Below are 24,438 nucleotides of genomic sequence, written 5' to 3' on the forward strand. Positions count from 1 at the left end.
GGATTATTGACGTTCGGATAATCGAGGTTCATATGAAAATTGTGTTCACGTCACAGTGGCAGGAAGTCTTTTAGCACGAAGCTATCATGGAACCAGCTTTTGTTATGGCAGCCACGTGAATAGCGCTCAGTGGTTATACCACATGTTCCTCCTCCCACACCTATTTCATTCTTTATCCTTATACTACCGTTCCTGAACGATAATTTCACTTAATTGTAATGTAAATCATATTTAATGCGCATATGCATTATTTATTTTTTATTTTTTTCCACAGAAGGCACCAAAGAACCCCTAATAAATGTTAGGGAGTGAGCGAACCTAAAGAGCTGATAATAAACTTTAAGGAGGAGAATCATTGCCTTCAAAGTCTGAGTGTTGTAAGCCCATATGATATAATTAAAGCGCATCATTAATTTTGTCTTAGCTCGGAAGGAACGAGTGGAAAAGGAAATTAATGAATCCTCTTTAGTAAACAGAGGAGGTACATTTATATTCAAAATTACCATATACCGAACTTTTCTTTATGAACACACTTAATTAAAACTCTAATTTTGCTCTTTAAGTTCGTTTTTTTCTTCTCTGGTTCCTTCCTTAAAAATGCATTTTATTTATTTATTTTTTAATCCATTAGAGTTTTTCTTAGCTTTTTTTTTTAGCTAACACTGCTTGAGGATATGACCAATATTGCGCGATATTCTTTTAACAAACCCTTGCTCTGCTTCATTCTATCAACTTTAAAAAAAAAGGGGGGGGGAGAACTAATCGTCTGCAGATAACGTAGTTTTTAGGGGGAGGGGGAACCGATAGCAAACGTTCCCTACAAGGGAACAGCTTAGTACAAGTTCTACCACACTGCGTTCTATTCCGAAGCATGAATGGTTTAACAGCGGGCAATTAACCCCCACTTCCGTACCTCAGGGCCTTCTAAACCCCTCCCTGACATTCACATGTTTAAGAAATTACACCAAAGGAACTTTATGGGCCTTAACACTACAGACGATAAACGCTGTAGTAAACAGATTAAATCCACATACCAAACGTAAAGTGGCTGTTACGTCATTGTCACGTGTCCTGCCAAACGATGTTTATAATTAGTTTTGAATATTATACTATTTTGATATTAATATTTTAATATCTTTGAAAAAGTCTTTATAACCAATAGCAATACCAACAATATCATTTTTTTTTTGTTTTATTTTTACCCAAATCAATAAATGTGATTATGCAGTTTCTGCCACCAGACTACGCACCATCCTACCGATCACGAGATGACGCATGTTATTCAGTGAGTCGGTGCTGATTGTACATCCCGCTCTTATTGTGTCACGCCTCATAAACACACCCACATTTGAAAGCGGGATCCCGGGTTCGTGGAGTACGTCACACAGAAAGAGAACAGCTGGAATTAGGCTTAAGGGTACGTCTCAAAATGCGAGGGTCTTTGTCGGTAGGGTCACAAATTACCGTAGAAATTACTCAGTGGTTAGCCGTAGCTCGGTGATCAATGCGCATGACACTCTTCACCGATACTATCTATTGTTGGTGGGGGTCATTTTGAACAAACGAAATGGCGATTATATATACTGTATATATTTTTACATAAGATCCTGTACAATCTAACCAAACGATCCTGTACAAGCTTACCAAACGACCACCAAAAAAATGTTTGGAACTTTGCCAATTTTTTCTATAATTGTTAAAAGTTGCTGCGCACTATACAGTACATATTATACTTTGGGTACATATCCATGCAAGGCTACTGGTGCCTTGTAAACAATTACCGCCCACTTGGGAGGTATCATCTCCCTCGTTAGCTGTTTACTTTCTCTACGAGTCCGTGCGTATACGGCGCAGGTGTCTACCAACCACCAAAATGAATGTAGGTCGCACTTTCCGAAAGCGTTATTAAGTTTTGTTCTCCCCACAGACACCTCACGTGGCTCTTCTGTTCCCAGCCACATCATCCGCATTTGGGTAGCGCCGTAATGTTTGGCAGACACAAACATAATGCATTTTTAATTCGTGTGGGCAGAGAACAGTAGGGGTGATCTGGCTTATGTATCCCTGGGATTAATAAAATAATTACGAACCTCTGACGTTGGATCAGAGATAGAGATTTGCCATCCGTGGCAAAATACCTTAGAGGAAATCATCTATTTATACAAATACACCTTCTCCAATAATCAACCCTCTTATAATATACACAAAGTGAATTTAAAACAAACTTACTGATTATGATACATTAATTCCCAGGAATAAGAGGCCTCATGACCTGGCTTACCTTGGTATTAAACCTAAGGATAGTTCCTTGTGGCTAGAACAGCATTTACGATCATTGGCCTTCTACACTGTGTGGAAAAGGAGTGGGTTCGAATCCCGTTTACAAAGAAGGAATTCTTAAGGGCTTTTTCATATCATGGCTGAGTTAGTCGGTCTCTGCAGAGATTTGCATGAATTTTTCTTCCATTCACCCCCAGGGGCTTACATCTGGTGAGTATGGGCTTGGCACACCCAGGGTCCTGAGCTGGATATCATCATTCTTCTCTTCTTGGCGATTCCTTTCTACTTCTGACTCTCTCTAAGCCTCAGGCTTCCTTGCACCATATGAATAATAATAATAATAATAATAATAATAATAATAAACACCGGCTTTTCATCCAGTAAAATAAACAAATCGATCATAGAATACACGCCAAGTGATCGTCCATTTTTCGCAGACAAAACGTCATATACATACTTGATTATTAAAAATAATATTTTATTAAAGATTTCGTAAAACCATTCATTTCCAACCCTGCTTATATTAGATAAATACGCCAATAATAATTCCACTTGAGTTAACAGTCTAAAAAAAAAAATTCTCGCATTTTTCCTAGTTGTAAAAAGCGTTTTACAGTATTCCATTCTTTCCCAGCCCATCCAAGGAATACCAGCCACCCCTACGCGACATTAGACTCGTCCTAAACCTCGCTGGATGCGACCATACGTCCTCCCGTTTGCCAGCATTCACATGCTGTTACGACCGCGCGAGAACTGGATGTCGGGGTACCGTTAGTGGTGGCAGCGTTGTGTGAGTGAGTGTGTGTATGTATGTATGTGTGCGCGTGAACGCATCCGCAATACGGAAGATAGCGAAAGGAATCCCGTAGTTACGATAACCGTGCTGGATGATTGTATCTGCTCAGTACATCTACTTAGGAAAAGTGAATCTTCAATGTCTTTGTGTTTCTTGGTGATAAAGGGAGTCATGAGATGACCCAAGAGGTCGTTTGATCCCTTTTGGACGTGGTGCCTTCAAACCCCCCTTCCTCTCCCACTCTCTTTCCTCTCAACCCTTCCTCCTTCCACGTGACATTGTGTCGAATTGTACCTTCGACCGTGGACGTGTTTTTTTTTGTGCGTGTGTTGTGTTTGTGCAAGCAAATAGTTTTGCCTTAAATGTACCGTTTGGCGGCAGTGTCATCGGAGTGATCAAGGTCATCAGTCTCGGTCTGAGGCTCTCATCGACTGTCGAAGACGCTGGGAAACATTAAAGCTGTCAGGTAAGTTGTAAAACCCCGTTTTAAGAAGATATTTGATAAAGTGTTATTGACTCAACGAGTTTTTCATCCAGTTAAGTTCTTGCTCATTAAAAATTCTACTTTGATTCGAAAATCCGTCGAAATTGCAATCTTATTTCAAATACATCCGACCGGATTAAAGACCAAACTATAATTAACAGCGAACAACCAATTTAATCTCAAAAAAGGCGCGTCTATCGAAGGATTATTGATTTCTTAATCAAGGACCAAACAGGCTGTTTGTTATTCAATGAACTTCGACATTATTAAATGCTATAATCAAATTAGGCCACTAGCTAAACGCATTAACTCAACCATTTCTGAATAAAGCCATACCCATCGGCCCAAGCGTCATTGTCCTATAGATATGGACTGTTGATTAATTAAGCATTCAATTTTCGCGATGTTTGCATTGCTAGTAATGTTTCACGCACTTGGCATGATTTAGTGCTGGTAAACAATGAATGTGGTTGTAAATGTGTCCAACCTAAGCAAACAACTGGTAAGCCAATGGATCCAGAAATTAAACCTCTTTTAAACGCCATAAACACAACGCCATTATTGGACAACCATTTAAACTAATAGGATTGGAAACTGTCAACAGTAGATTGTATTAAATCTTCCAGATGACTGAGTTTGCGCATTAAGAGGGTTTATTCCTCTACATTTACTGTCAAAGTCTGTAGATCATCGGTGGTAAGTTGGAAACTCAAACAAGTGAGTAATTTCCGACGCGATCGGTTTAATTATGGCCGTAAAGCACCAGCCCAAACATGTTTTCGAAGTGACCTTGGGCGGTCGTCCTACGGATAACCTTTGACGTCACAAACATTCCATATCGGAATAATGGTAACGTGCGATGTTTCTGTCACGATGTGAAATTCTAAACTTCAAAAGGTAGGCGTATGACGCTTCAAAAAAAGGTAAATAACACGAATTGTGACAGAACCAGCTGCGAATTGAGTCTCTACACCTGTGTTGACATTTCGTGTGTAATACCAACGATTGGTATAAAGTCCTCTCTTTTTCAACCCTGTGACGTAAGCAGAATACCTCTTGTTATATTAGGTTGCAAAGAGAAGAGCTTTGGAATCACGTAGCGAACACAATCGAGTTTTATCTTTCCTGGGCATAAAGTTCTTTTATTATACGTAGGAGCTTTCAGGGGCTGTTACTCCCCCCCCCATCCAACGACGTATCCATTTTTTTAAACATCCCATTTAGGTTGTTTTACAAAGATATTTGATAAAGTGTTATTGACTCAACATAACGAGTTTTTCATCCAGTTAGCTTCGTACTGTTTGCTCATTAAAAATTCTATGATTTGAAAATCCGATTGGTGAATTCGATCATCCAGAATTCCTATCTAGTTTTTTTTTTGGTAAATAGTGTATATAAAAACCTTCGTTCATTCTTTGAGAAGTGTACAAAGGAATCCAAAGATATGACATTTTTCGGGATGAAAATAAAATACCAGATTATCTTTTAGATCATTCTAAACGTTTCGTATCAATTAATATGCCCAAATATGGGTATTTCTGTTATGTGCACGCAGATAGGCTGGTCTGTGGCTCTGCTTCCGATCAATCTAACCTTCAATGGGGTAGTGGCGGCGTCGGCAACACGGGCCTCCTGTTAGCCCCGAGCAAAGGAGGAAATTTACACACAGGCAGGTAGTAACAGCCCCTTGAACGACTCAAGACAATGATAATAGGGAGAGAGAGGAGAAGAAGAAGAAAAAAATGCACGAGGACATACCAAATATATTAAGAGGTGAAAGGTAACCAGGGGGAGCTGTGTTAACACGATCTGCATATTTGCATTCCTGTTTTCAAGCTTTGACAAGCAACTGAATGAAATTAGGCTTAATATTAGGACAATTATGGTTCAAATGAGTCTGTTTTGAGATCTCCGTGCTGAGGTGACCTAATTACCTCTTTGATATTTAACAGTACACCGTGTGTAGAGGAAGGGGAGGTCTCAATGACTGTCTTTGAGCTAAAAGGTACATTTCTGGAAGGCTTTTAACCACCGCGGTATTGGGTTACAGACAATTGGTAGCAATTGTAATCCACTTAACACGCGTGTAATAGAATTGCTGTTATTGGGTTACAGACAAACTGTAATCGAAGTTAGGCCTAATATAAAGTCAGTTCGTGTGGGGTAGCCAGCTAACCCCTCCCCACACACCACTTTAAAAGCTCTCGGCTAAACAGAAGAGGGTAATAAACAAAAGCATTAAAAAAGAACTGCACACGCTTTTGCGCAATTTTTGAAATTGCAGATATTTGGACAGTAATTTCAAATGAAAAATGTGGTGAATCAGCTGATTGCTTTATAACGAACCATATTTTAAATTACAGTAAATTTTAAAAAAATGGAATGACGCTGTAATGCTCGTTCCAGAAGGGGGAGGGAAACTTCCTTTTTTTACTCCAAGATCTTACATCGTAATAAAGATGTAACTGCAATCATCTTTAGTGATGATTGCGCTTGCAACCCGACTACATCGTAGCTCTCGCCTCTCTCTTCGCTGTCACATTTATTTCTTCCAATTACCTTCGCAGGTAAGCGATCTTCCAAATGAATTTTGAATATTTACGCATTCAAAGTTATCCCTGCAGATCACCGAAAAAAAAGAAAGAACGATCGACGTACGAGAATTAGCACGATTGCGCCTTGGTTGTCATGGATACAAACAACAGGGCCTTGGATTGCAAATAGCAATTAGGTGAATCGCTTTTATCTCTTGCATAAATGCCCTCTATGATATTTCCTTCCACAGTACAACAACCGACTATGTCGAAAATTATAAAACAGAAACAGTGCTACGTCATCCTCTTTGAACTGTATTTTGTTCCTGAAACAAAGATCCAAGTCATGCTTACTAGTTCATTGCAATGACGAAACCATCCATATTTTGTTGTCACTGTTGGCTAACCTCTGATACAGCTGTTTCTCAAAACCTAAAGACACTTAGATTTTTATTCATATTCTATTGCGCATCCTTGTAATAACAAAATTCTTCATCCAGAATCAAAATGTACACGATACGACTTCCATTACAGACAACCAGATGAATCAACAACTTTACCGTGGCTATGATATCAAATTGGAAAGATAGAAGATGCGTACATTCCATTACAACTGAAAATAGTAGTTAACAGTATCGAATTTAGATCTTTCGACAGTTACAAGCACGTTGCAGACACTTGAAGATGGATTTTCGCTCATAATGAACCCGGACTTTAAACATCAAAGTCTGAATAAACAATACTTAAGAAAAACCATGGCCTATATTTTCTTCTCCTCCCTCCTGGAGAATTTGTTTTCAAGATTTTCTCCTTACTCGAATGACTAATCAAATCGGTCAAAGGGCATTCACTCCTTGTCACAGTGGATGCAAAACCCTCAAGGACGTTCGTGAACTTTTTGTTCCCAAGTACCTTTGACGAGCGGGTGTACGGATGAAAGCCTACTCCCGCGTACGAGGGAGTTTACTTTCCTCGTGGAACTTGACAACCTACAAGTTTAGGTTGGGGGAGAACAGACGTTCGGAATTTAGACTTCATTCCCTCCCTTCGGACTAAGGGCTAGAGGTTGGCATGAACCGGAATGCACACATCTTCTAGTAGGTAAATACAGTCCTTCAAAGTGAATGGATGAAGTGGATTTTGGTCAATTCCAAGCGCTGATCTCTCTCTCTCTGTATGCAATTTTCTGTCTTAATAAGCAAATATGAGTCACGCATAAACCAACTTCCGCATTCCTTATGTATCTTGGTGCTGGACTGATACCGTCCCAACCACTTGAAGTGTCAAAGCCTCGTTTACAGCCACATTAAGGTACACAAAATAGATAAATAAGAAAATAGAAGAGATCTCAGCAAAAAAAAAATTAAAGAGACGCTGTCTACTACACATACTGAAAGTATCGAATTGTAAAAAGGTTTTCAAATAACATTTGAAGTTTATTAACCGTAATCTTAAGAAACTGAGAATGAATTCTGAACCTTTCTTATATAAATTCTCAATTTGGGATACAAAATGTATATTTGGAAGCTCCATCGAACGAGTGAAAATAATTCTTCGCATTCACATCTGCCATAACGATTATATGTAGAAGACTCTCCTTATACTTCTCCCTATAACAACTCTTTGCCCGATTAAGCGCAAGAGGAAACAACAAGTACCCAACTGGAACATATGACATCAGCAACCAACCCGAGAAATAGAGGCGGTAGAAGCAACAAATGTGTTTAGTCTGTCGGTTGGGCAACAACGGTGTTTACACAAGACTTGATACAAAAGAGGATGTACCGAGGGTTACTGCCACCGTTTGCCACACGTACCTGTAGCGACGCATGAGTTGTACCGTCAATCAGAACGTGTGTTGTTGTAATTAGCATCGGAGACTTCCTTGGTCAAGTGAATGACGGTTCTCCCTTGGATTACTCACCACCAACAACAAAAAACGATATGGAGAAGAGATTCACACATTGGTAACAAACTCAGCCGGTAATATCTGCTTCGATATTGTTGGAAATTCATGGGTTGCCTAGCAACGAGATTTCATCCGAGAAGTTCTTTCCTCTGGCAATTAATTTACATATTTCTGGAGGCGCTGGTAAGTAGATTATATTTGATAATCAGCATTATCTCGGACAGCCCACAGATGAAGTTTTTCCACAGTTTAGTCGCTCCTTAACCATCTGTTTAAACCTTTGTCATTTGGGGCTTGCGCGAGTCTCTTTTCTAGCCTTTCTGTCTGGCAGTTGCGAACTTCCTTTTTAGCACTGTTCCTCTCTGTAATTTTGGCAGGCTTTTCAGAGCTCGCAGACCGAATCCCACGCTTCTCACGTTCGCCGATTTCACTGAAGTTTCCTGCCAAAATGCTTCCCAGTTCAAAAGTCGATGGCTCTTTTCCAAAAAGGCTCTTCCACATCTAGAAAACCACAGAGCACAATAAAAAAAACTTCGCTCAGTAATAGAGAGCGTAATTTCGTACATATGGTTTTTACTGGCCCTCGCGTCACGGACGCAAGGACCATGACCTCCACACTTAGGCGAAATAACTTGTTTAGCGATTTTTAACTTCAACGTAATCAGATAACAAAATAATGAATTTAAAATTCTACAAAAGCACAGGCTATTTATTACCAGTAATTTTTAAGAAGCTTTTTCCTAAAAAGAAAAAACGTATTGGGGACCAATGACCCTTAATAATATGTGGATGGAATTAAAGCTTGCCATGGCCTTCTTCTCCCGATGAAAATTCAAAATATTATTTAGATCATGTAGATGGATATCTCAGTGTGTGTATCTTTCTTCTGCATTGCGATTCCTTTGGCAAAGTGAACATTCCAACTCTCATTTAAGCAAGAGCATCAGAATCACAATGGCGTCAGACCTCAACAATATTGCTGGTGTGGCATCAGCGATAGCAAATCCAATTATCTTTAACCATGTAATTTTCCAGTTATTGATCTACAAAGGAGTGGGTAGTACCTTCCATTTTCTGCACTGACGTTGAACACTCCATATTTTTGGGCAACCTTTCTTCAATGTCCTCAAAAGGCAAGTAAGATAGAGCAACAACTATCCTGACGCGCTGACATTGGCGTTGTTTAGATATAAAGTAACAAACTCTTGAACCTCTGACAGCGAGAATTACACAAAGTTTTCAAAATCAGTTTCTATTCAGAATGAAGGCGTAAATCTCCCCTTTGGGTCTTTGGCGCAAACATTCCCAACAAACTAACCCCGGGGATAAACAATAAAACATTTACGAGCCAGGAAACGGGAACTCGTGAATGGAGACAACACCGTTGCCGATAGGTTGTAAACTCTGACCTTTCCAAACGAGTAACAGAGCCACTACCCCCATTTGAAGTTTAGGGTGAATTATATATGGTGTAGAACGCTTGGGCGAGTACAGTGCTGGAGGTAACAAATATCATGGGACGTTCGGGCGAGTGAGTTCTTGGCGTACTTGCAACCGCCAAGATTATGGAATCTGGGGCCAACCAAAGGTATGAGGCGCTGAGCTGGGGGGAAGGAGTTATGACCACGCACGCTTGTTGATTGTAAAATAAGTATATTAAAAATAAATTTAATGGGTAGACCACACAGAAGATGCATTCCATTGATAAGGAAATTCATACCAAGGATGGTTCACATTAATCTTAACCGAATTCAACATTATTAATCGTTATAGTTAAAGTACGTGCCTGTAGTATTCTATGGAACACGTCCCTCTAGGGGGGAAGGGGGATTACTCCACTGCAGATTACGGACAATAGATATGCGCAGTAGATAAGTATGCGGTTTTTTGTTGTTTTTTTTAAAAGGTTTCTGGTGTGCTGTAATCGAGTGCTGTGTGAGCCAGCAGAACGGTGATCTTCCCTTCGTATCAACGAACGCAACGCGTTTCTGTCGGCTGAAAAGAGAAGACACAGATGGCCCTGAGCTTAACTGTTTTGTTTTGTTCCCTGGCATTCCTTCGCATTGGGTCATTAGTCTCAAAGGATAACGCGGGATGTAGTGGTAGACAAAAAAAAAAAAAAAAAACCAGGGACATAGAGAAAAAAAATAAATAAACAAGAAAAGTAGGCAATAGAAATAAAGTTTTACCAGTCAAACATTTGGTAGCTGAGCAGCAGTAGAAGAACTTGGTTTGATCTAAACTTTACTTCGAGAATCGGTGGAGTTTGATACTTTCCAGGATCCGTTCTGGATAAAACCCTTGTTTAATTTAAGGGGGAGGGGCTACTAAAGCATCCTAGGTGGGTACATTACAACCGCTTCTTTGAGATAAACTAATTTTCGAAGTCAGCTACTGTGCAGTGGGGTGCACGGAAAATCCCAGAGAGAAGGAATTTGACGAATGACCACGCTCGCTATGTATATCATATACGGGCGTTTCCAGAAGCGGATTATATTCGTCATAATCCCCTAGTTCACGCCTCTGCCGTAGCCTACACTTTACAGAAAACGAATTCTAAAAGGAAACCTCCGCAAATGACCTCAAAATCTCGAGGCAGTTGCGTTTCTCTTCGAAATCTTTAAGCGTCATTTGAATGTGGTATTGCGCGTGCTTTTTCTTTTCTTTTTTTTTTTTATTCTTCCCTCCTCAATCTGAACAAAGGTTAAAAAGTATTTACAATTGGCTCGAGTCTCCCGCTGAGACTACACGTGGGGGTACTGTCTGCTCGCGCTGCGTAGACTGAGCGTCCTCTGCCAAGAGGAAACTTCTAACTTTACAATCTGATGTTTCACCCCCCTCCATTCGTTCTAATTGCTAATTAAAGTCACTCAATCTTGACCTTCTGCAGTCTCGTCAACTGGAGAGTCCCTTGTGTCGTTGGCGGGAAGAGATTCTGCCTTTAGTACACGGAAGAAGGGACTGATTTGATGGCTTTTTTTTTTATATATTTTTTTCTCCACTTCCCTTAATGGTGGCTATCGTGTAGGGAACGCCAGCTATTTCATGTGTTAACAAGTCTCGTGGGAAGCGATGCGTTCACACCCTTACTTCGTTAATTTGCTGTCTACTGAGACAAAATACTCGTTTCCATCCGTTTCCCAATCCCCCTTTCCCTCCGGGGTTAACGGAGGTCCAGTTATCAGTGGGGTTGTGATCTGCGAATAAACAGCTTTTTCTCCGATGGGTACTTTGAACACCGATGGACCGCGAGAATGTAAACCAATGATTAAGCTGCCATGTCAAATATTTGCCCCGAGACAAGGGTGCCAAATTCCATCAGCTTTGACGTCACTTGCACCATTGATGAAATGAGCTTTTTGTTCATTTTTTTTTTAATGAAAAACGAAAGTGATTGGATATCGATTGACCAATCAAATAAAATGTACATTAAAATTCTTGGGATCTTCATTAAAAAAGATATCAATCACTTGATGTCAACTGCGCAGTACTTAGTTTAACTACAATACTGCAAGCAGTGTTGTAGTTAAATTACGTTTGGTAAATTCTGCTCATGGACAATCTTGAAATGTAGATCATAGATTGATCCACTTGCTAGACCACAAATCAACCAATCACAGAACTAGAAAGATTCCGGTAACTTAAGAGTCATGATTCCAGATTAAAGTTGCAGCCCAATTGTTGGTAGTCGCCGTGTACAATTATTTCTGGTACAGTACTCTAAGAAATCCTAATACGAATACCAACATGTTGAAAGCCATTTCCAAACTAGAAATTCCTTCAACAGTTTCTGTTTACTGAATTCGCTCATCACTTAAGATCTCATTGCCATTAAAATCTCTTCTCACATCTGCTTTCGCAATATATTTTGGTACTTAAGACATCGTTGTCCACTTTAAAAGATGTCATAGTTATCAGTAAAAGGGCAGTGCAAGGACAAGGAAAGAAAATCGCCAATCGAATGTTTTCTGCTAGATAGCGCTGGAAAAGAAAATTAAAACTGAACTTGACATCGTTAACATTATTTGATTTGGAAAAATTTTAGTTCATTCCGCGAAGGCCGGAATAGAAAATTTCTAATATCTGATTAACATTGAAAAACCCAGTTATGGAAAGTTTATTAACCTTAACGTATACATCGAAGTCCGTTGGCTTTTGTTGTGCTGGAAGTGCCATTTTAATGTCCACGGGGTGCTTACGATGACTACGTGTACGTATTAAAGATAGTCAATGAGATACAGCTGTCGAAAGCTGTGGCGCTTTGTAGATTTGAAGAGGGAAAACGCACCGAATGATGACATACCCCCGTTGCCTTAGCAACGCAGCATGTGACTGTGAGCTGTTGATTTCCGGCGTCGGAGTAAAAAGAAACGCCAAGCGTCGGGGGGTTCGTGTGAGTTATTCTTCCAGTTTGGTAAAATGACACATTTTTCAGCGCGAAGATCCACGGGTAATTATTTTTAAACTTGTAATTTTGAGTAAATTAGTCACAAACTTCTCTCTGTCTTTCACTATGAAGGTCGTAATCCATAACAGGAAGGCCTTCTGCGAGAGTTGCCTTCATAAATTATAATTAAAGCAAAGACCAAACTCTCGAGGAACACTGTGTCCTATTGTATCACCATCTTTAGAATAATAGCTGTCTCACCTTGAAATTCGATCTTGAAATTGCAGTTGGCGAAATGTAAGACCTGGATTACTTAACTCGTGTAGAGAGAGCGAGAGAGAAATTAGTCATGCCAATGCCAGAACTGTGAATTCGCATAACTCTGTTATGCAAGCTACCATTTCACTATTACTTATAAATCTGACGTCAGAGGATCTTACTGTCGAGGAGTTTGCTTTCAAGGAGTGCAGTTGGTTGTTGGCAGGAACTAATTACAGTTTGTTTTTCTTCTTTTATTTCTTCAGATGAATTCAACCTTGCGCATCAAATGAGAACAGCTTTAAAGGAAATGGCTTTTCCTGCAGCTTACAAGAAACAGATGACGTATTTGTGCATCGAGTTTTTCATATCCTAATGTCGGATTATTTTCACGTTAATCTTCGCTGTGAACTACTTTGGTATTTGATGGTGGTATCGGTATGCAGCCTTAAACTTCAGTCTTCGCCCTCCCATCTTATAAAAAGAGTAAGTCAGTCTTTTATGGATTCAAATTAAGTGATTGTATCTCATTCTGGGTGCAATAATTCGGAAAAAAATCTGGTTTTCTTGTCCTTAATGACAGAACATTAGATTATTTGGCTAATGGCTCTTGTTAGTTAAAACCAACAGAATTAAACTGGAAAAATATCTAAAAATTGTAGCAAGGACCCCAATTATTCTGAATCTTGTATTTTTCAAATCTTGGTGGTATTAATCTTCTTTGGCTGAAAGTATTTTTACCAAAATGTTTTAAAATCTAATGATTTCTTCAAAATACATTTATTTTTGCAAATGCGATGATGGTTTAGTAGTTTGTGGATGAAAAACCAGACTTTCGGTAGAAACTTTAGCTTGATGGGCTTGCTGCAACCAAATGAAAAAGCATTTATAATTTTTTCTCGATTAGTCAGCTCCACTTTCCAAAGTGAGGTGAGGAGGCGACATTGCTAGAAATTTAACAGAAATCCGATCTAAATTTTGGTTTTAGTTTTCCAATACTAAAACATCCAAATGTCAACCTGTCATGTTTTGGAATTTATGCCTCCCATAAAGTTGTCAAAACTTTGAGGGCGTGCAGGAATTTTATTATACACATGTTTGTTGGAGATAAATCCTTGATGGTTTTGGTCAATTTTGCATTATTTTCAAACAGTGCTGTTTAATTTCAATTTAACCAGACTTCGATTTCTAAACAAAAAAACCACAGTGGAGATCTGCTACCCCTTTGAAAAATGTGTTTTACAGGGAGGGGGCAAAAAAGTACAAATTTTGTAGTGTTAAAAGCTGAGTTCTGAATGAAAAAGAAAATAAATAAATAAAAAATCCTTTTAGAATGGAACGAAATACAACTGTACGTGACTGCACCGACCCATCCTTACTGCAAATTGCCTGTAGGGACAGAAGGAGGTTAAGTTGTTGCATTTACATATGGTGAATGGTAGGTCGTGCTCCGAATTGCAATCACCATGCGAAGAGCTCTGTTTTGTAATCTTTCCGAATTTCTTCACAATCGGAGAATACCGCCACGAGCAATTGGGTTATTCGGAGGTCTGCGAGCATCGGAAACGCAGTAAACGGGCGACGGCTTTTTGCAGTGAAAGAACTGGCTCCAGAATAACTTTTTTCTTCTTCCCCTTTTCTTTTAAACATTTCTCAAAGAAGCTCAAAGAATACGTATATTACAAAGATGTAACCTAAAGTTTTTAGATAAGTCCCAACAGGAAGAATAATTGTCCCGGTGGAGCAGTATGCTGTAATGAATACATGCTGATTATTGGAGTGTAAAGTATTATATCTACATTATGAATGACTTAAATGGTCAAGCCCCTGAAGGCTTTATCAAAAGAAATTTCGTTTTGCAAGACTTGCAAATAGATTACAAAGCGATTGTAAATTTCAAAACCACATGGTATATCTCAAAAAGTTGCTTTATCTTATCAATGTTTTACCACTCTGAGACAACACCACTATTGAAATAGCTGTTCTATAAAATAAACACTTCTGACAGTCTGGAATATTTATTTTAAAGGATTGGTATTTTTTATATAGGATTGCGCACCAAAATAGTTAAATGTTTTGTGGTTCCTCTTACAATCTTGTCGATTAAAAACATCTAATAATTTTCCAATAAATATTAAAGAGTATTTGGGTAATGGACCATCCAGTGATGATTAAGATTTTCTTCCATAGACAGAAGGCACTAAACTAGAATTTAGAATTCAAAAACCAAAAGTCTGGTGGTTTGTCCCAAAAGATCATACCTCGGACCAATATTAGGAATGTCAACAACTGTGGTGTTTGTTCCACATAGTTATTACCTGCAGAGATATTCACGTTTTGTAAGATTAGGTCGTGATTTTTATAGACGTAACTTTTCCTTTTTCGGTTTTTCATCCACTGTATTCGCTACATTCACTTTATTTTTGTATGCCAATTGCTTATAAAGAGAAAAATCAGAATCCAATTCATGGTAGAATACTTTAAATATGTGCCAGATTTAATCTACAAAGTTAACCCCCACTCTATATAAGTGCATAACCGTTCCATCCCCTGAAAATCCACTTACACACAAACATGCTTTTATGGGCTTTGCTCTGAATTGGACTACTTCGCCAGCGAAGTCCACAGTATTAGAGCAATTGTAAGAATTCGCTTGCACACAGGACACAGAAATGTACTTTTCCTTTTTTCGGGGCCGAAAAAGGGGGATGGAGAGGAAGGAAAGGCAACTCTCCAATATCGGGAGGTTTAAGGCAATCGATTACTCGTGGAAAAATGTCGGAAGCCGGAGAAATGATCAAATGTGTCAAACTTTAAGGGGAGAGAACTGTAGACAGAGCGCGAGACCATCTTTCCCTTGGGAACGCTGTCTTTCAAAGAGTGACAGATAAAATGAGACTCGACAAATCCTGCTCGAGCGACAGTTGCGTGTACTTGCCCATGCCTACGATTGATGGAGCTGAGATAAAAGAGGAACGAACACTTGAGCCCCGACGAGACGTTTAAGTGTGGTCACTGCGCATGCCCCTTCGCCAGATGCAATGTGATTTTCGAGTATACCGTGGAGATGCTTTTTTATCCCTTAAAAGCTTCAGTTACTACTGCTATTAACAAGACCACGGACCGTATCGCCCGTAAGTGGTTCCTTCCCCTACCTCCCGTTACTAAAAATCAATCATAATGATTACGGACTAAGCCGTCCACCCACACAAACTTTTCAAAATGGAGGACTTCGACGTCCTTTTGTTTTAAAAGCAGACGATTAATATGGAAAACGTTGAAATACAGTCGATCGAGTTCGTGACGTCATCGGTTATTTTATTTTTTCTCTTTTGCTTCGCCGATTAATTGCGTTTCTCTTAATTGGTTGTGAAAAGCAGACGACGACAGAGTAGCAACAGATTTCCGTATCGTAAGACTTAATAAAAATTAATCTCGAGACCAAAAATGAATATTTCAATAACACTTAGGCGCCGCATAATGGATTCCGAGCGATGATTTATTTATACAATTACGAGGTTCGCATTTGGATCCGATTTCGTGCCATCGGCGAAATTGGCTTCGGCGTGCGCGTGTAAAAGTTTTAAGGTTTTAATTAAAAGGTGCAATCGAGGTCGTCGGTGGCTGCGGTCCTTTCACACAGTGGGCCCGCCAATCGATGCGACCGATGCGCATTCACGGCCCGTGACCAAATAATTAGTACGGAAATGAAACCCCGTTCGAAATTAAGAAGAACCTCTTCCACATTCCGTCCGCAACGAAATGTGGCCCGAAAAAAAAAGATCGAGTAGGGGATGCTCACCCCTTTCTTTGCTTCATTCGGGCGCTGTTTTAAGGACCGGGTGTTTGCTGCGAAAATTAATATCTTTATTAGGTCCAAGTAGGCTTAGAGCGAGGGATCCTCATAAATGAACCAAATCACTCGCCATTCGAACATTTTTCGGTCTTTGGATGGATAGCGTCCAAAGTGAACGATCATTCACATCTTCTGTCTTTTTGAAATCCAGCAAACGTTGCTTTTGCATTATTTTATGGTTGCTCATCACTTTCCTCCTCTAAAATGCATTCTGTGGTTTTATCGAACGCCTTTGTGCGTGTGTTTTTCTCTCTCTCTCTCTCTCTCTCTCTCCCCCCCCTCTTATTTGTTTCATTCTTTTTATTCTTGTTTTTCTTTCTCGTTCTTTGTTTTTCTCTATTTTTCTTTTTATTTTCCTCTCTCTTTTCTTTCTCTCTCTTTCCTTCTCCCTTTGTTCTGTCACACATTCCCTCTTGTTCTTTCCTTCCTTCCTTCCTCTATTTTTTCTTTTTCTCTTTTCCCCCCTTTTTTTTCATTTTCTCTTTCCCTTTTTCTTTTGTCCCCTCTGTTTATTTTGTCTCTCTCTCCTCCCATTTTTCCTTGCACGTATTCCTAGTTTCCTTTCCTTCCTCTCTTTCCTTGCCTTGTTTTTTTATTTATCTTTCCTTTATTTTCTGTTTCCTGCTGCCTCTAGTTTTTCTTTCTTCTCCCTCACACACTCTGTCCTTTTTATTCTCGTTTTTCTTTTCATTCGTTCTTTCTTCTCCTAGTTTTTTTCCCTTCTATCTTGCTTTGTTTTCCTTTTTTTTTCTCCTTTTCTATCTTCTCTTCTGTCTCTCTTTCCTTCTCCTTTTCGTTCTTCTGTTTGTTGCTTTCTTCTCTCCTTTTTTTTTTCGTTTTTTTTCCCCCTCGTTCTTTCCCTTTCGTTCTCGCACACACTCGCAGTTTTTTTCTTTCTTTGCCTTGTTTTTTTTTTTATATTTATCTTTCTTTGTTTTTCTCGCTGTTTCCTTCTGGCTCTTGTTTTTCTTTTCTTCTCTCTCACATCCCTGTCCTTTTCTTCCCTGTGTTTTTTCTCCTTTTATTTCTTTGCCTCTTTCTCTTTTCCCCCACTCTTTCCTCGCACCCCCTCCCTTAATTTTTTCTCTCTTTCCAATTTTCTTCACCCTTATTTTCACTCCACTTCACCGTTAGAAGCAACCTTAGACCAAGAAAATGCCTCAAACATTTTCTTCTATTTTTTTCTTTTTTCCCTTTTGGCCTTGAAACCATATTACTTCGTGCGTCAGTCACCAGTTCTGAGATGGGGATACAGTCTAGCATCTCTCCCCTCTTCCTCCACCACTTTTCCCCCTCCTCCTCCTCGTGTTTTTACTGATTGGAGGCGCTGATCATCTCGGACGGAAATAGCCTTAGGAGACAAGGGAAGCTTGTCTATCTTCTGAACTCTGAAAAACCAAACAGCAAAAATCCCTTTACCCAAACACTCAATGTCATCCGAAGAAAATCTTGGCGCGGGACGCTTAAAAGACACACATTTCGAGGTCAACAGCTCGTCTAAACACCACCAAAAAAATCCAAAATGTCAGAAAATGTGGGACACCGTATTAAACGTCCCAATATCCTCGAAACGTCCCCCTTGGGTCCTCACGAATTACAAGATCGAAAATTACCAATCAACACATTGTACCTTAATGAAATTCTGCTGTTTAATTATACGCAGACGAACAAATTCGGTTTATTTTCTTCGTTTTATCTTTATCTTTGGAGGATTCGTGTCTTCCTTGAGCCGACAACATTCTCCAATTTCTTTGTCAAGACTTAAAAGTAATTAGTTGATCTAACGTAATCAACCTTAAGATTTTATGGAAGAAACTCTGATTCCTTGACATCCGTTTCAGACTGGGGTCTCTTAAACGAGTACAGATTGGCAACTTGGACTGTTAACTTACCAAAACTAATAAATCGATGGATTATAAATGCAAATTGAACCGTGGCAATAAAAAGAGATTTCTCCTCGAAGAAATTTAGTTTAAGGCAGCCGAGGAAAAGCCAAAGGGTTACAGATAAACGCGTGCGCTGCGTCTTATCTGATAATGTCGGGGAGACTCGTACAAGTAGTTTATCTGCTGTTTTCTCAACGTCACATGTCGGCAGAAGGGAATAACAAGAGTTATCTATGGTGCGGTCAGGCCAGTTGCTAGGGGGCAACAGTACAACCACGCTATTTCTGGAGGAATGTTTTTTCGAGTGGGAGGGTGATCGCGCTCTCCCCTCTATCCCTCATTTTATTTTTATCAAAGCAGCTCTGTATAGGGGGATTATCTTCGTTTCTGTCTACTCCGTTTCGACACGTGGCGAAGTTTTTTTTTATTATTTTATCCCACTAGGGGGAGTGGTAAAAAAAAATCGTGTTAGGACTAACACACTCTACCCAAAGCTGTCAACAACTGTTTTTACTGATTAGGTGAAACTTGGGTCAACACGCTTATCGTACACGTTTGTCTCCACTCATTCATTGTATGAGAAAAGTAAGAGTCTGAATACACCCCCCCCCCTTAAGGAACAGGGGCATTCCTAGGAGGGGAATACCAGAATTATCTGAGATACCCTTAGTCTTTGCTGCAGTCAAATCAAACTACTGACATCCCGATGGTGTCAGTCACCTCTGTCCGCTCAGCGACCCACCTCCACGTGGTAGGCTGTCACCTCGAGGGGGTGAAAACCTCCCACGTGCAGAAGAAACTCACTAAATCCACCTACTCCACGCGCTTTCATTCGGTTTCTTGAGTTGTTTATCGCATTCGGTTGTCTTCTTGTGAAACTTAAGTTTTCTGACTTGAAGAGGGACCGGAATGAAAAGTGAAGGGAGGGTTACCAGATGCCACTGTAGGTTGCCACTTTATGGCCTTGTATAGATGGATCTGGTGGGGGTAAACAAATAGGAAAGCTTGAGAAATCGAAAAAGCCTTGACTCATTTGAAAAGTCACACAAAATATGTTTCTGTAGCAGTTCTGGATGTTTGAATCAATATTAGAGGTCATCAGTAACCTTATCCACATTTTTCGCCATGATCGCGTTGCTCACTTGGCTTAACCTTCAACTTTTGACCTTTTATGGTATAAACATGTCGCAACTGTTAGCTTCCTCAGCATACGAAAAAAAGCAAGGTCTTCAACTTTGATGTTCATCGAAATAGTTTTTATGTTGGGAGGTTATCGTAAAGGGTACTACTATTAACACCCTTCCAGCTGATCGTGGGCTCCTCTACTTGAATACAGGGAAGTTTATAGTTTGTAAACTGCCTCGGTATAAAACTGGGCATACACTCAAAGAATACTCCACAAAAACTGTTCAAGGAAGCGCATGATATGAGGCGCTTGGGCACTTTTTTTTAAAGAACGAGTACTTTTCAGCCATGGATGAAATCATCACACCTCGATTTTAACACCGGTCAGATTTATTACTTTCAACGGGCGTTTCAACTTAGTAATTGCTTTCACTGCTCACATCTCCATATACAGGCTATGGGTTAAATTCTGCCATTCATAAGGTGTCCCTTGATTGAGGGAGACCAACTGTTAATCACAAAACTGACTTTTCTTTCTATTTAAAAACCGAGGAAACTAATCATAATCACTAAGATTATGATTAGTTTCCATACTTGAATCCTATCGCAAAAAAAAGTGAAGATATTTGTGTGTCTTGTGCAAGTTCGAACAAGCGATATGCAGAATTCTCTACCTGCTCGATAGCTACTGACGATATTTTCTTCACTTCGTCATAACTGTGCTCGGAATTCGATTTTGTCAATACCTGAGAGTTCAGTTTTAAAACTTGGAGGGGTCGATTGGCACCGATAAGCGCTCACCGTGAGCTGCCTAAAGTGCAGAAATGGGCTGGCAACGAAATGTTTATAAATATAAAAGAGGGAACTAAGCTGTATGTTATATTTATTCACTTTTTCTTTTTTAGTACACGCAATAAAGATATGTTTCGAATATAAATTCACGACAGCGCTTGTTTTGACTTGCAAAAGCCAGAGCTGAAACAACTTTCAAATTCACGCACAAACCTGTTTCATCATCCACATAAATATGAGAGGGAGGATATGCAGCGATGCCTTCTGCGAGTTATTCCTTCTCGAGGAATTCTTTCCAGCCTATCGGTTGCAATCTATGTCAACATATGAAAGATGCGCTGTAGCACAGTAATGTCCAGTTCACCTTGACTTTTTCTCCTTTTTTTTTTTAATTCGAAAAATGTCATCGTATTATTGTAATGTGAAAACAAACATTAGATTGATTTTTATCAGCAACAAAGAGGGGGAAGGGAAGTTCGTGTTGGAGCAGGGGTTAAGAATAATGATACTAATAGAAAGAAAGAAAGAAATGCAGCTAATATTAAAGGAGGCATCCACCCGGCTCTTGGCATGTTGCCAAAGTTTTTTCGTATAAAAACCCAATAGTCATTTGCAGCTGTGGAAAAAGGAAGAAAAAACTATTAACTTAATCTTGCAGTATGGTATGTCGTATCATTCGACAGTACACTGAATGTGGGCAACTTCGGAAGTTTATTCTAAGGGTTTTACTTTTTCTCAGTAGAGATTAGTACGATAAAAGAAATGCTCTGATTCTTGTATTTGTAATTTGCATCGAAATATTCGTACTTTTGGATCGACAAGCAAAGCAGAACTGAAGATGAAGAAGAAGTCCGGGAATTCTGATTCTCGTCTTCCTCAGTGTGGCATTGAGGGAGTTCAAGGAAATTTGTCAAAGCTTGTTGATGACTTAAAGATAGGAATAGTGGTTGAAGACTAGAGCCAGCCAGGCCATTTTTTGTTTCAGAATGAATCTTGAACCACAGCCATTTGTTCACACGACTACGCGAAGCCTTCAGGGATTTTTCTTCTGATCATTTCTGTTTCTTGACTCTTACCTATTTGTATAAATAGGTCAGAAAGATTGATCTACTTTAGGGTTTTTTTTTTAATGAAAGACTCTCCTTTCGATCATGAACTTAGTGTGCCTCAAAAGAAAACGAAAAATTTCGATACAGTGATGTTTAATTTCAAAATCATCAAAGAAGTTGTTGTAAGACATTGTTATATTTTTTAAAACAGTCATGACTACTCTTACACGAGGTCATGTTCGTGTTCCACAGTTCGTGATGCATAGAACAGAAACAGATGTCTAATAACCTACTTTGTAAAGTTTCTTCACGAGGTATAATTATCAGCCGAAGCCCTAAAAACACTAATTAGTATTATATTAGACTTCAATTATCCTACTTTTAAGGTACCATAATTTTTGTGACTTCTAAAAGTTTGTTTCTTTTAAGTTCTTGCGGAATTGCAAAGCTTGGAATGTAGAACTCTTTTATAAAATATTTTAACAGAGAAGCACGTATGGAAGGATTTCTCAGAATCCGGATTCATTAATTGTTCCATTAAGTTTAGCGAACGGCACGTTGAGTCTGCTAAAAACTTCAGTTAGACACCCTCTCCAGCCCCCGTTGGGTCTATTTAAATATTGCACTCTCATTACATGAATTAAAAATGAGTTATGCAAACCAATTCTGAAGTCTTGTTTGGAAATATTGAGGAACACGCCACATCTGGTGATATAAGATCTATACATGCTAAAAGTGGATAGATTTAAGATGGATAGACCCTGTACTTGCACGAAGTTTTTTAGCTCTTCTAATTTAGCTTCCTGGTAGTGGTTGACTTCGGGAAGTCATTCTATTGATCAGGCTGAGTCTTTATTTATTAGTTTTAAAGGCAGGTGAACTGGTGGACAGCGAAAATTGATTTCTGATATATCAATGGTGGACTACTTTATGGTAACTTTATGGTGGACTACTTTAAAAGCTCAGCCAGAAATAAATTTCGTGGTGAAGATTTCGATCTATTAACAGAATCGGTTAGAGCAATAAGATGATGCATCTCTTTTGTGTTTTTAAAATGATTATTTCGTTGGCATTATACATACACGTTTCCAATAAGCGTGAAATCATTTATAATATTTTATTATTAAAAAGAAATGTTTAATAAAGTTCTAAATATATTTTTTTCTCCCCTAGAAGCAACATTAACAAGAACTGCCGTCCCATCCGTCCACTTTATTGCTGCCACCTAGTGAAACTCAAGTACAACTGCCATTAAGCATGGAAGAACATAACTGCAAAATAGTGTTGGTAGGAGATAGCAAGTGTGGTAAAACTGCCCTTATCCACAGGTTCGTTAGTGATAATTTTTTAGAGGTAAGTCTGATTTTCTTTTTATACACAACTCAAAACTTTTCGGACAGATTTCTTTTGTATTAACGTCGTAATATAAAACGCCTCACTGCCTGAAGGAAGGACGGGTTTAGAAACGTGCAGATCCTAGAAAAATATTCGTAAAGGCCCTTCTACAAAAGGGTGGAGGAGGATCCAGGAGAGAGCTGTCAAAATTTCATTTCCAAGGCATTAATTTACTCTCCTTAGACAATTATCTTATGTCTATACATCCAGGGGCTTTTCAAAGCATTTGCCGCCCCTTGTACCATTTACACCTCTAAGGGGGAGGATTTTAACCTTTTTCCACCCGATAGCCGCGCACTCCCGGGCTGAAACGCCCCTGTCTACGTCTAAACTTGGCCTTGCCTTTTGACATTACTTAGCTAACGAGCAAAATCTTTTTTAAGTGAAGAAAAAAAATTGTTTTCTATTTTATTATCTTACAATGATTATAGCTTTAGGAAGGCCTGAAAATGCTCCGGTGGTTTAGATCATTATGGTATGATAACCCATACTGTTCATCCCAGTCATGGGAAAGTTGCACGTGGTAGAATTCCGGGGGTATTCCCCCCCTAATGGATGTCTGTAAATAATATTATCAAATAATGTAGCAGCTTGTAACTCTAAAATAATCTAATGATAAAATACTCTAAAATATTGTGTAGGTTCTTTGAATTTCAAGATGAAAGTCGAAATGGAAGAATACCGTTATTATTGCATCATATTAATGAAGAACAGAAACAAATAGAAAAAGAACACGGATATATTATTTAAACATAAATTAAGCTATATTAAATGGAAAGTCGTAACGAGTTTCTATTCAGATGATGTCATTTTTAAACCCGAACAGTTTTTATTATCTGATTTAAACTGAGGCAAAAAAAAAAAAAAAAAGCGATAGAATGAAGCCCAAAGAATGTTGCTCAGTGATCAGGAAACGTTCGAAACCATCAAGACAGCGCGTATGTTATTCGTATTATTATTTCATCAAACCCTGCCGAGAAAGATATTGGAAGAATACGCTCAACGAGTGATTTCTTATTCAGAGGTAATCAAAATATTTTATTTTATGCAGTAATGCGGTTGTTTAGAGTCACTACATTTATAACCACCCTTTTCTTATTTGGGTCTACAACGATACGATGGGAAAAAACTAGTTAAATCTTGCGGTATTCTCGTATTTCATATAAGGCTTGTAGGACTTTATAAAATTATCCGCACAAATGCAACTCATAATCCATCCCCCTCCTTCCATCCTTTCCCCAAACCCTTCGTGTTGTGCAATGCTCTCGAAGCGATGTTATTAAGTTCGGAAAAGCTGGCTGATATGAACCAGATAAGGTTTCGCAATATCAGGAGAAAAGTTCTTTTTTTTTTTTTTTTTTTTCCTCTCTCTTTCTAAACCGAAATTACGCAATAGGCTTTGAGATTGATGTTTTCCAGACCTTTAATTTAGCACTGGTTCCATTTAGATCAGAATTTCTACACACATAAAAACCATCGTAATTCTGTAGTGGAGGAAAGTTTTCTACCAATTACGACGATAAATCAGATGATTTTTCTTTTATTAATATTTTTCCCCTCATCCTCCACTACAGTTAGGAATAAGGACATTTTTATTTAATTCTAAATATGCCTCAATAAAGAAAAAAAAAAAATGGGAAGAGTGTGTTTTCTTATCGAGAGATGTCTTGACAGCAATCTACTGCCA

General features: G+C 38.9%; 1 protein-coding gene across 3 annotated transcripts in view; it reads left to right on the plus strand.

The window, feature by feature from the left end:
- Positions 1 to 3,021: 3,021 nt before the first annotated feature.
- The window catches only part of LOC150079359 (ras-like GTP-binding protein rhoA), a 46,280-nt gene continuing 24,863 nt past the window's right edge, over positions 3,022 to 24,438 (plus strand). The window contains exons 1-2 of one of the 3 annotated variants that reach the window (XM_090384087.1): positions 3,022 to 3,542; positions 22,530 to 22,709. In XM_090384087.1, the coding sequence (XP_090240213.1) occupies positions 22,614 to 22,709 (96 nt within the window). In that variant the 5' untranslated portion in view covers positions 3,022 to 3,542; positions 22,530 to 22,613. Of the gene's footprint in view, positions 3,543 to 8,080; positions 8,187 to 13,042; positions 13,135 to 22,529; positions 22,710 to 24,438 lie in introns of those variants that run through there. The other 2 variants (XM_090384089.1, XM_090384088.1) reach the window with 2 other exon arrangements.

The sequence above is a fragment of the Mastigoproctus giganteus genome, chromosome 10 (genome assembly GCF_048544385.1).
Source record: "Mastigoproctus giganteus isolate SK-2022 chromosome 10, ASM4854438v1, whole genome shotgun sequence".
In the NCBI taxonomy this organism is placed as follows: Eukaryota; Metazoa; Arthropoda; class Arachnida; order Uropygi; family Thelyphonidae; genus Mastigoproctus; species Mastigoproctus giganteus.